Source organism: Papio anubis, chromosome 11 (genome assembly GCF_008728515.1).
Source record: "Papio anubis isolate 15944 chromosome 11, Panubis1.0, whole genome shotgun sequence".
NCBI lineage: Eukaryota > Metazoa > Chordata > Mammalia > Primates > Cercopithecidae > Papio > Papio anubis.
Window position 1 is genome coordinate 111,081,324 of NC_044986.1, and position 11,022 is coordinate 111,092,345.

General features: G+C 39.1%; 1 protein-coding gene across 9 annotated transcripts in view; it reads left to right on the forward strand.

The window, feature by feature from the left end:
- Nucleotides 1–10,672, forward strand: part of DCLRE1C (DNA cross-link repair 1C) — a 49,878-nt gene extending 39,206 nt beyond the window's left edge. For 5 of the 9 annotated variants that reach the window (XM_021942949.2, XM_021942948.2, XM_009214013.4 and 2 more), the window contains one exon: nucleotides 6,061–7,204. In XM_021942949.2, coding sequence (XP_021798641.1) covers nucleotides 6,061–6,968 — 908 coding nt within the window. In that variant the 3' untranslated portion in view covers nucleotides 6,969–7,204. Of the gene's footprint in view, nucleotides 1–6,060 lie in introns of all 9 variants that reach the window. The other 4 variants (XM_021942950.2, XM_021942952.2, XM_021942951.2 and 1 more) reach the window with 2 other exon arrangements.
- The last annotated feature ends 350 nt before the right edge of the window (nucleotides 10,673–11,022 follow it).

Below are 11,022 nucleotides of genomic sequence, written 5' to 3' on the forward strand. Positions count from 1 at the left end.
TTTCTGAGACAGATTCTCACTGTCGCCCAGGCTGGAATGCAGTGGCACGATCTTGGCTCATTCCAACCTCAGCCTCCCAGGTTCAAGTGATTCTCCTGTGTCAGCCTCCAAATAGCTGGATTTACAGGCCCGTGGTACCACACCTGGCTAATGTTTTGTATTTTTAGTAGAGATGGGGTTTTGTCATGTTGGCCAGGCTGGTCTTGAACTCCTGACCTCAGGTGATCCATCTGCCTCCCAAAGTGTTGGGATTATAGGCGTGAGCCACCACGCCTGGCTTTGTACTTTTATTGAGATTTATGGTCCAGAATATTTATGGACCATCAATTGTGGAACAATTTACACATTAAACCTGGTAAATGTTTAATGTGTACTTTAAAAAAATATATGTACTACTGTTGTTCGATGAAGTGTTCTATAAATGTCAATTAGGTTCACAGTGTTGTTCAGGTCTTCTACATTCTTGTTCTATCAATTATTGCCAGAGAGGGGTGTTGAAATTTCCAGTTGTAATTGTGGACTTGCCTATTTTGCCTTGATTAGTTCTACTGGCATTTGCTTCATCTGTTTGAGGCACTATTAATAGGTATACATAAGTTTAACATTGTTATATCCTCTTGAGGGATTGATACCTTTAAGAAATGAGTCTATTCCCTGGTAATATTCTTAAGTTCTACAATCTACTTTACCAGAGCCATTTGAATTTCTTCTCATTAGTATTGGCTTGATGTATCTTTTTCCAACTCTGCACTTTTAACTTGTCTTTATATTTAAAGTGGGTTTCTCGTAAGCAGTATGTTGTTTGATCTTGTTTTTATGGCCAATCTGGTAATTTCTGGCCTTTAACTGCAGTGCTTAGACCACTTAGTTTTATTGTACCCACTGATATGGTCAGGTTTAAATTTATCCTCTTAGCTATTTGTTCTTTATTCTTTGGCCTTCTTTCGGATCAAGTAATTACTGATTGATTGTATTTAATCTGTTGTTGGCTTATTGGCTGTGTAACTCATTGATTTCTTATTTGAGTGGCTTCTAACGCAGTTAGTATCCTTGGGGGATTGGTTCCAGGACCCCCTCACCAAAGAGTACCAAAATCTGCATATGTTTAAGTCATATTAAATGGTGTTACATTTGCATATAACCTACACTTATCCTCCCATATATCTGAAATCATCTCTAGAATACTTATACTTTAAATACAGTGTAAATGCTTGGTAAATAGTTGTTATACTGTATCAATTTTTGTGTTTTGTATTTTAATTTTTGCTTTTTTCCAAATATGTTTGATCTGTGGTCAGTCAAATCCACAGATGTGGAACCTGTGGATACAAAGGACTGACTGTATACATCTTTAACATATCAGAGTGAAAAGATAAATGATATATTATTCCAAGTATGGCATAGGAATATTACAGCAGTGTATTTCCATTCCTCTTCTCCCAGTCTGTGCTGTTATCGTCATACGTTCTCCATCTATTATAAACTCCACAATACAAAATTATCTTTTAAGCTTTATTGAAGTATAATCGATATACCATAAATTCATCCTGTATAGGTGAACAATTCCACGACTGTTAGTATAATGGAATTGTACAATCATCTCCACTATCTAATTTTGGAACATTTTTATTACCCAAAAAAGAAACTTTCCAGTCACTCCCCATTACTATTCCCAGCCTTAGGCCACCACTAATCTAGAGTTTGTTTCTATAGATTTGTGTTTTCTGGACATTTCATATAAGATAACTCATACGGCTGGGCACAGTGGCTCACGCCTGTAATCGCAGCACTTTGGGAGGCCGAGGAGGGTGGATCATGAGGACAGAGAGATCGAGACCATCCTGGGTAACACGGTGAAACCCCTTCTCTACTAAAAACACAAAAAATTAGCCAGGTGTGTTGGCAGGCGCCTGTAGTCCCAGCTACTCAGGAGGCTGAGGCAGAATGGTGTGAACCCAGGAGGCGGACCTCGCAGTGAGATCACGCCACTGCACTCCAGTGTGGCTGACAGAGCTAGACTCCATCTCAAAAAAAAAAAAAAAGCATACGCCATGTGCTATTTTGTGCCTGGCTTTTACTTAGCATGTTTTCAAGGTACATCTATACTGTGGCATGTATCAGTACTTCATACTTTTTATTGCCAACCAGTATTCAACTGTACAGGCACATGACATTTTGTTTATCCACTCACCAGTTGATGGACATCTGGGTTGCTTCCCCTTTTTAAATAATAATGCTATGAAAATTTGTGTACAAGTCTTTACGTATCTTTCTCTTGGGTTTTATTTCTTGTAGGGGGTAGAATTTTGGAGTCATAGTTTGCTTGGGCTGCCCTAACAAAATAACACATACTAGGTAGCTTAAGCAGGCCAGGCATGGTGGCTCACGCCTATAATCCCAGCACTTGGAGAGGCCACGGCAGATGGATCACCTGAGATCAGGAGTTCAAGACCAGCCTGGCCAACATGGTGAAAACCTGTCTCTGCTTAAAAAAATAAAAAATAAAATAATTAAAAAAATAAGTTAGGCCAGGCGCAGTGGCTCACGCCTATAATCCCAGCACTTTGGGAGGCTGAGGTGGGTAGATCATGAGGTCAGGAGTTTGAGACCAGCCTGGCCACTATGTTGAAACCCCATCTCTACCAAAATTACAAAACTTAGGCATGGTGGCACGCACCTGTAGTCCCAGCTACTCAGGAGGCTGAGGCAGAAGAATTGCTTGAACCCTGGAGGTGGAGGTTACAGTGAGCCGAGATTGCGCCACGGTACTCCAGCCTGGGCAACAGAGCAAGACTCTGTCTCAAAAAAAAAAAAAAAAAAAATTAGCTGTTCATGATACTGAGTGCCTATAATCCCAGCTACTTGGGAGGCTCAGGCAGGAGAATTGCTTGAACCCAGGAGGCAGAGGTTACAGTGAGCCAAGAGTGCACCACTGCACTGCAGCCTGGGTGACAAGAGCGAAACTCCATGAGAGAAAACCACAGGTAGTATTTCTCACAGTTCTGAAGGCTGGAAGATGAAGGTGTTGGCAAGGCAGGTTTCATTCTGAGGCCTCTTCTCTTGGATTACAGGTGGCTACCATCTCTTTTGTGCTCACATGGCCTTTTTGCAGTGCATGCCCGTGGGGTGGCCGGGAGAGCATACATGCGAGCTGAAGTATCTTTTAAGGATACTAATCTTATCAGATCAAAGCTCCAGCCTTATGAAGGTTTAACCTTAATGATTTCCTTAGAGGTCCATCTCCAGGTAACAGCCACACTGGCTTTAGGGCTTCCACATATGAATTTTGACAGGAAACATTCAGTTCATAACATATGTCAATCTGTTTTAACACTTCAAGGAACTGCCAAACAGTTCCAAACTGAATACATTTTACATTCCCTCCAGCAATATGTAAAGATTCCAGTTTCTTCACATACTAGCTAAGACTTGTTTTTGAGTATAGCTGTCCTAGTGTGTGTACGGTGGTACCCTGCAGTTTTGATTTGCATTTCTCTAATGACTAATGTCGAGCTTTTTTTCATGTGCTTATAGGCCATTTATGTAACTTTTGGTGAAATGTCTATTCCTATCTTTTGCCCCTATTTCAACTGGATTATTGACCTTCATATTGAGTTTTAAGAGTTAAATAGTCTGGTATCAGTCCTTTATCTAATATGATTAGGAAATATTTTCTCTCAGACTTGTCTTTTCACCTTCTTGATGGTGTCTTGAAGTGTAAAGGTTTTAAGTCGAATTTGCCTTTTTTTTCTTTTATTGCTTGTGCTTTGGTATCATATCTTTAAGAAACTATTGTTTGATCCGAGATCATGAAAATTGACTCCCATGGTATGTAATTTCACGGTCAGTTTTGATTGTATTTTCCTGCTTCTTGAATTTCTGATAATTTGTTTTTGAATGCCGTACATTCTGAATTTTACCTTTGTAGGTCCTGCATAATTGTGGATTTCTAAAATCATTCTTGAGCTTTGTTCTGGCATGTGGTTAGCATGTTTATAGTTTGATCTTTTCATGTCTTTTACCTTTGTTATGCAGGACCAGAGTAGCATTTAGTGTATAGTTAATTTTCCCCACTACTGAGGCAAGGCTCTTCTTGGTTCTTTTACAAATGCCCATGGATCATGAGGTTTTCCACTCTGGCTGTTGGGACCAGGACCAGGCACTGTTCCTGGCACAGTGAGTTCTGGGCACTTTCTTTTTGTTTGAGTGATTCGTTGCCTGTCTTCTGGTAGTTTCCTGACAAGCACATGCTGCTCAGTACACTGAACACTTGGTAGGGACTCCTCTGCAGCTTTTCAGAGTTTCTGTGCAGCACTCTCCTCTCTGGTCTTCTGCTCTGTAAATTCCAGGTACCTTCATTTCTTCAACGTTCAGGTTCCATCTCAATTCAGGGATGTCCATGGGCTCTAACCAGATGTTCCCTCCCTGACTGGAATCTGTTACGAAGCAGTGAGTCAGGCAATCAAAGGACTCAACTGTGTCTTGTTTCTCACACGTCATTGTCCTTAATTGCTCAATGTCCATTTTGAGAGGTAGTCTGATTTTTAGTTATTTCAAGTGGGAGGTTAAATCTAGTCTCTGTTACTCTATCTTACCTGGAAGCGAAAGTCCTTTCTTCCTTTAATCTTTTGTGCCTTTTATGCATCTACCCAATCCACACTTGTTTTTGATAAATGTTTCTTGGGATCAGGCACAGTCACTGATTTGGAATGCAGAACAGTTCAACTTAGAGATCATACAAAAATATTTCATAAAAAGGTAATTTGGGGCCAGGCAAAGTGGCTCATGCCTCTAATTCCAGCACTTTGGGAGGCCAAGGTGGATTTCTTCAGTGAGTGCAGGAGTTCAAGACTAGCCTGGGCACCAAGGGGAAACACTGTCTCTAAAAAAAAATTAGCTGGGCATGGGGGTGGATCTCCTGAGCCTGGGAGGTCAAGGTTGAACTGTGATTGTGTGAAACATAAAAAACAACTTTGGCATAGTAGTGAGGGACCTAAAACATATATTTAATCTTTGGCTTAAAATCTATATCCTATAGTCTCGGATGATTCCAAATATAGTCATTAGATACCTTAGTGACCTTAAGCCCTAAGATCAGTTACAAGTCATAACACTGGACTTTAAGAATGAGGTTGGGTCCTATGTATTGGCACACCCTTTTCTCTGGGCCTAGCTTTACACTGGGAAGGTGGGAGCTGGATGATGGTCTCTATGGTCCATTATATTAGTGTCTTAAAAATGCAGTGTTTAGCCACATCATTTAAGTGGATTATTATAAAACCAGATTCAGCAGTAGAACACGAAGTTGCCATACACAGTAGTTTCAGATGCATTTAATTTCCTTCCTAGGCTAGATACCGTTAGAGGACGGAAAATATTTGTTTTTCCAAGTAAGGCTTTTTTCATTTTAAGAACATTTGTTGACACAGCATGCTTAATTTTGAATTTTAAGTTCTTGACACATGTTGATTATTCAGTATTTTGCTTTAAAGTTGATTTAACCTGTCGCAACTTTGTGCATAAAGCATGTCAATAAGATGCTCATAAAAGAGAAAAACCTTAATAAAAAGCCATTTAATTTTCCCATGACTATCTATCACTTTGATGATCCTCTGCCAATACCTTTAAGGCACAACCCACTGAGCATCTACTATTTGCAGAGCACACAGGCTTTGCAAACCTGGCTGATGAACAGAAATCAGCTGTAGAACTTAACACAAAAATCAAATTATTTGGTCCTGTCTTTTAGGGATTCAGTAGGTCTGGAATGAGATACAGAAACCTGTGTGGTTTTTATTTTTTAAAGTTTTGCATATGATTGTAATGATCAGCCAGGCTTATATATAGAGCAGAGTGACTGCTCTATATTCTCCACTGATAGTCTGGCATTATAAAAAATTGAAAGATGGTAATTAAATTATTCAGTGTATCCCAAGAATATCTTTTCCCTTTGAAGAAGAGTGGCCTCCCTATTCCTTGCAATTCCAAGAATTAAAAGTGTAGGTACAAATTGGCTCCCTTTGCCTTGTTTCCTATAAACCTGTTTTGTTTGTCCCACAGAGGAAGAAGATGACTATCTCTTTGATGATCCTCTGCCAATACCTTTAAGGCACAAACTTCCATACCAGGAAACTCTTCAACCTGAGGTATTTTCAATGACTGCAGTATCAGAAAAGCAGCCCGAAAAACTGAGACAAACTCCAGGATGCTGCAGAACAGAGAGTACGCAGAGCTCTCGTTTCACAAACTTTGTAGATTGTGAAGAATCCAACAGTGAAAGTGAAGAAGAATTAGGAATCCCAGCTTCACTGCAAGGAGATCTGGGCTCTGTACTTCACCAGCAAAAGGCTGATGGGAATGTACCCCAGTGGGAAGTATTCTTTAAAAGAAATGATGAAATCACAGATGAGAACTTGGAAAACTTCCCTTCCTCCATAGAGGCAGGGGGATCTCAGTCACCGAAGCTTTTCAGTGACTCTGATGGAGAATCAACTCACATCTCCTCCCAGAATTCTTCCCAGTCAACACATATAACAGAACAAGGAAGTCAAGGCTGGGACAGCCAATCTGATACTGTTTTGTTATCCTCCCAAGAGAGAAACAGTGGGGATATTACTTCCTACAGACCAACAATCAAAGAGAATATTCCTGCCTCTCTAATGGAACAAAATGTAATTTGCCCAAAGGATACTTGTTCTGATTTGAAAAGCAGAGTTCAAGATGTAACAACAGTTCCTAGTACTGGAGAACCAATTACTCTAAGCAGTGAGAAACATATACCTGAGGAAAAAAGTTTGCTAAATCTTAGCACAAATGTGGATTCCCAGAGCTCTTCTGATTTTGAAGTTCCCTCAACTCCAGAAGCTGAGTTACCTAAACGAGAGGATTTACAATATTTATATGAGAAGCTGGCAACTGGTGAGAGTATAGCAGTCAAAAAAAGAAAATGCTCACTCTTAGATATCTAAGAATTCAAAGCGCTTCAACCTAGAGCAACCACTAAAAAACCTGCAGAGAGATGATAGTCAATATTACAATAGAGAAAACATAATACTTAAAAATGTTCAAATAATCTGGTTTGGTGTGGTGGCTCACACCTGTAATCCCAGCACTTTGAGGTGGGCAATCGCTTGAGCTCAGGAGTTCGAGACCAGCCTGGCCAACAGTGAGATGTGTCTCTACTTACAAAAAAAAAAAAAAAAAAGCCAGGCGTGATGGTGGGCTACTCTGGAGGCTGAGGTGAGAGGATCACTTGAGCCCAGGAGATTGAGGCTGCAGTGAACCGTGACTGTGCCACTGTACCTCCAGTAGACTGGGTGACAGAGCAAGACCCTGTTGGAAAAAAAAAAAAAAGGCAAGGCACAGTGGCTCATGCCTATAATCCCAGCTTCTCAGGAGGCTCAGGTAGGAGAATCACTTGAACACAGGAGGTGGTGGTTCAGTGAGCTGAGATTGTGCCATTGCACTCCAGGCTAGGCAACAAGAGCAAAACTCTATCTCACAAAAAAAAAAAAAAAAAATGGTAGAACTAAACCTGTACAGCTCAATGATTATACTAAATGTAAATGGTCTAAGCACATCAATGACAAGAGACATGGGGAAAAAAACCAACATAACCCGATGATCTGCTGTCTATAAAGAAACTCAATTCAAGTGATGGAAAAAAAAACCATGTACACGATTAAAGATGGAGTGGTTATACAGTTTCCTAATGATAAAAGGTCTAGTTCACCAAGAAGACAAAATAATCCTAAATGTATATGCACCTAACAGCTCCAAAAATTTATGAAGCTAAAACAGCTGAAAAGAGACAAACTAATGCACAATTACAGTTAGGGATTAACATCCCTCCTTAGAACTAGTATATATACATTAATCAGTAAGAATATAGAACTGAAAATCATAAGCTGACTGGATTAAATTGACATTTATAGAACACTCCACCCCAAAACAGCAGAATATATCTCCTGAAGTACACATGGAACATTCAGCATGATAGATCATATCTTTGATCATAAACATGCTTGATTTAAATTGACAAACTTGGATCTATTACGATAAACTGATGGCTGTAGACAAAATCACCTTATTTATCCCCAAAGATATTAAACCACTTAACCTTGATGTGACTATGGTGGCAAAATTAGAAGTGGACAATTAGGATGTAAAAGAAAATGCTCAAGAATTAAATGGCAGCCAGGCACAGTAACTCATACCTGCAATCCCAGTACTTTGGGAGGCTCAGGGCAATCGCTTGAGCTCAGGGTTTTGAGTCCAGCCTGGGCAACACAGGGAGACCCTGTCTCTACAAAATGTTAGCCAGGCATGGTGGCAAGCACCTGTAGTCCTAGCCATTTGAAAGGCTTAGGTGGCAGCATAGATTGAGCCCAGGAGGTTGAAACTGCAGTGAGCTGATTGTGCCCAGCCTGGGCAACCCCAGAAAAATAAATAAAAAAACCTCTGTGTTATTCATTCTCAAAATCCATCAATGTGTTAGGCCTTTATATTATGTATGAGGATTTTTAACAAGGTTTAACAAATATTCATGAACACTTTGTTATTCTGACATTTCACAGATTATGGAAGCAAAAGCAGACATCACTTAAAACAATTTGCAGGCCAGTTAAACACTTGATATGCATTATCATGATGCTGCATGGCAATCAGACCAAAAAGTATTAGATCCACCAGACTAATTAGGGTAACAAGACTCAGAGTATCGATGTAACCATACACATTTGTATATATTCGCTGATAACTAAAACAGTTTTAACAGTGTATGTACCTTGTGATCCAAAGTGGGTGTTCAAAAAATGCCTATAAACATTCCTCTGAGTATATTCCTGGTATTTTATAATCACATTAATATTACATACTGTTACATTTGTTTTATGTGAGAGTCTGCCATTATAAATGCTGGCTGAATGAATTGGGCTAAGGGCTAAGACAACTACAAGACATGTGATCAAGAAACAGAGTGATTACCAGAAATTGTATTTGGTGCTCACTCTGATCATGCTCGTAAGTTTTTTACAGACTATATATGAACTCCTTTAATTTTCACAACCTCCCTTTGAGGTAGATACATTTCTAATCCCCATGTACAAATGAGGAGACAAAGGCACAGAGGTTAGGTCACATAGCTATGAGGCACAGGCAGAATTCAAACACAGGCAGTTTGGCTTCAGAGACCATGCTCTTAACTGCTATGTTCTGATGTCTCTCCAAAAGAGTATAAACATGGGCAGGGTTAATTGTAGCAGCTACTTGGTTTTTACTTCAAGAATCATAAATTACAAGAGGAAACATGAAGTTTTTATTTTTTGAGATGGAGTCTCGCTCTGTCACTTAGGCTGGAGTGCAGTGGCCCTATCAGCTCACTGCAACCTCTGCCTCCCAAGTTCAAGTGATTTTCCTGCCTCAGCCTCCCAAGTAGCGGGGATTACAGATGCGTGCCACCACACCTGGCTAATTTTTGTATTTTCAGTAGAGGCAGGGTTTTACCATATTGGTCAGATTGGTCTTGAACTCCTGACCTCTGGTGATCCACCCGCCTCGGCCTCCCGAAGTGCTGGGATTACAGGCATGAGCTACCATGTCCAGCTGAAACATGAAGTTTCAAAATGCCAAGATATATCACAGAAGACACTCAGCAGTCAGCCACATTTATCTTGGAGAGGAGTTCCAGGACTTAAATGTTTAAAGAGTATAAACTAATTTTTTTAAAAGACTGCCTGAAGCTGAAGATTAAATACTTTAAAAAGTTCACTGGGTGATCTTGGCATGTTGACATTATCTTACCAGTCTAAGTTTGTTACCTTACACCAACCTGACAGGTTCATTAGAAGCACATGAATACATATAAAAGGCATAAAAGACTTGGTTAACGAATATCAGCTCTGAGTTCCAAAATTCCTTTGCATTTCTAGGCAGTACTTACCGTAGTATGTTTACGCACCTGGGAGTGATAATGCTCAAAAACTTCTAAAGTATTCATCCACATTATGCTAGCGAAATGTCAAATTGTCCTTTAATATTCAAATGCATGAACCATAACTCCTTGGCCTTTTGGCCAAGATCAAGTGTAGTATCAAATCCTGATAAGCTATCTTAAAAGGAAAGTAACATTTCAAGGAATTGAATATAAATCTTTGGTTAATCTTGTTAGCACATAGTGAGGAATACATCAGTATTTTTCTGCCCCTTTTATAGTCTTACTGGAAATGACTAAAACAGAAACAAAGCTAAGCCATGGTAAATAGAACATTAAATGCCCAACCTAATTTATTTTGCTAAGAGAAATTGATGAACTAAAAGAGAAACAAGTATTGTCTACATTTTAGATATGGGGGAAAAAACCCTGAGATTATTAATTATGTATCACAATACTCTTATGTAGATCCTGAAAATGATGGTATCAATATAATATGTACAGTGGATTTATGTTTTAAACTGGATTACCTTTGATAGTTGTCTTACACTGAAAAATTCTGACGTCTTCAGGAAACCAATGATGAATAGCTAAATGTTGAATTAAAATAGTTAAACCCCTTAATAACATCCTTTAGTTTCTATTATTTCACTGCTTAAGTTCAGCATCTGAATAAAAAAGGTAACGTAAGTAGTACTTAAGATCCCAAAGGCCCATTACATTCTATTAATAAAGACAAAACAAAACTACATGTTTACTGAAAATAGTCTTTTTTTCTTTGCTTTCCAGTTTTACACTTTTGTTAAACACAAAAAAGTGGACAAGATCAAATAACTAGATGGTAAAACACTGATTTTTTAAAAATCACATCTTTAAACCCGTGAGAATCACAATTCAAAGTATGGCCACTGGGGGCAACCTGTAAACCTGTGACCCTTTCTTAACACTGACACTAACACTATATGACTGATTTTTCATAAAACACAAATGCCATTAAGAAAGTATTTTGTCTTGACACATTCTGCAAAAAAAACCAAAAAACAAACAAAAAAATTTTTTTTTTTTTTTTTTGAGACGGAGTCTCACTGTGT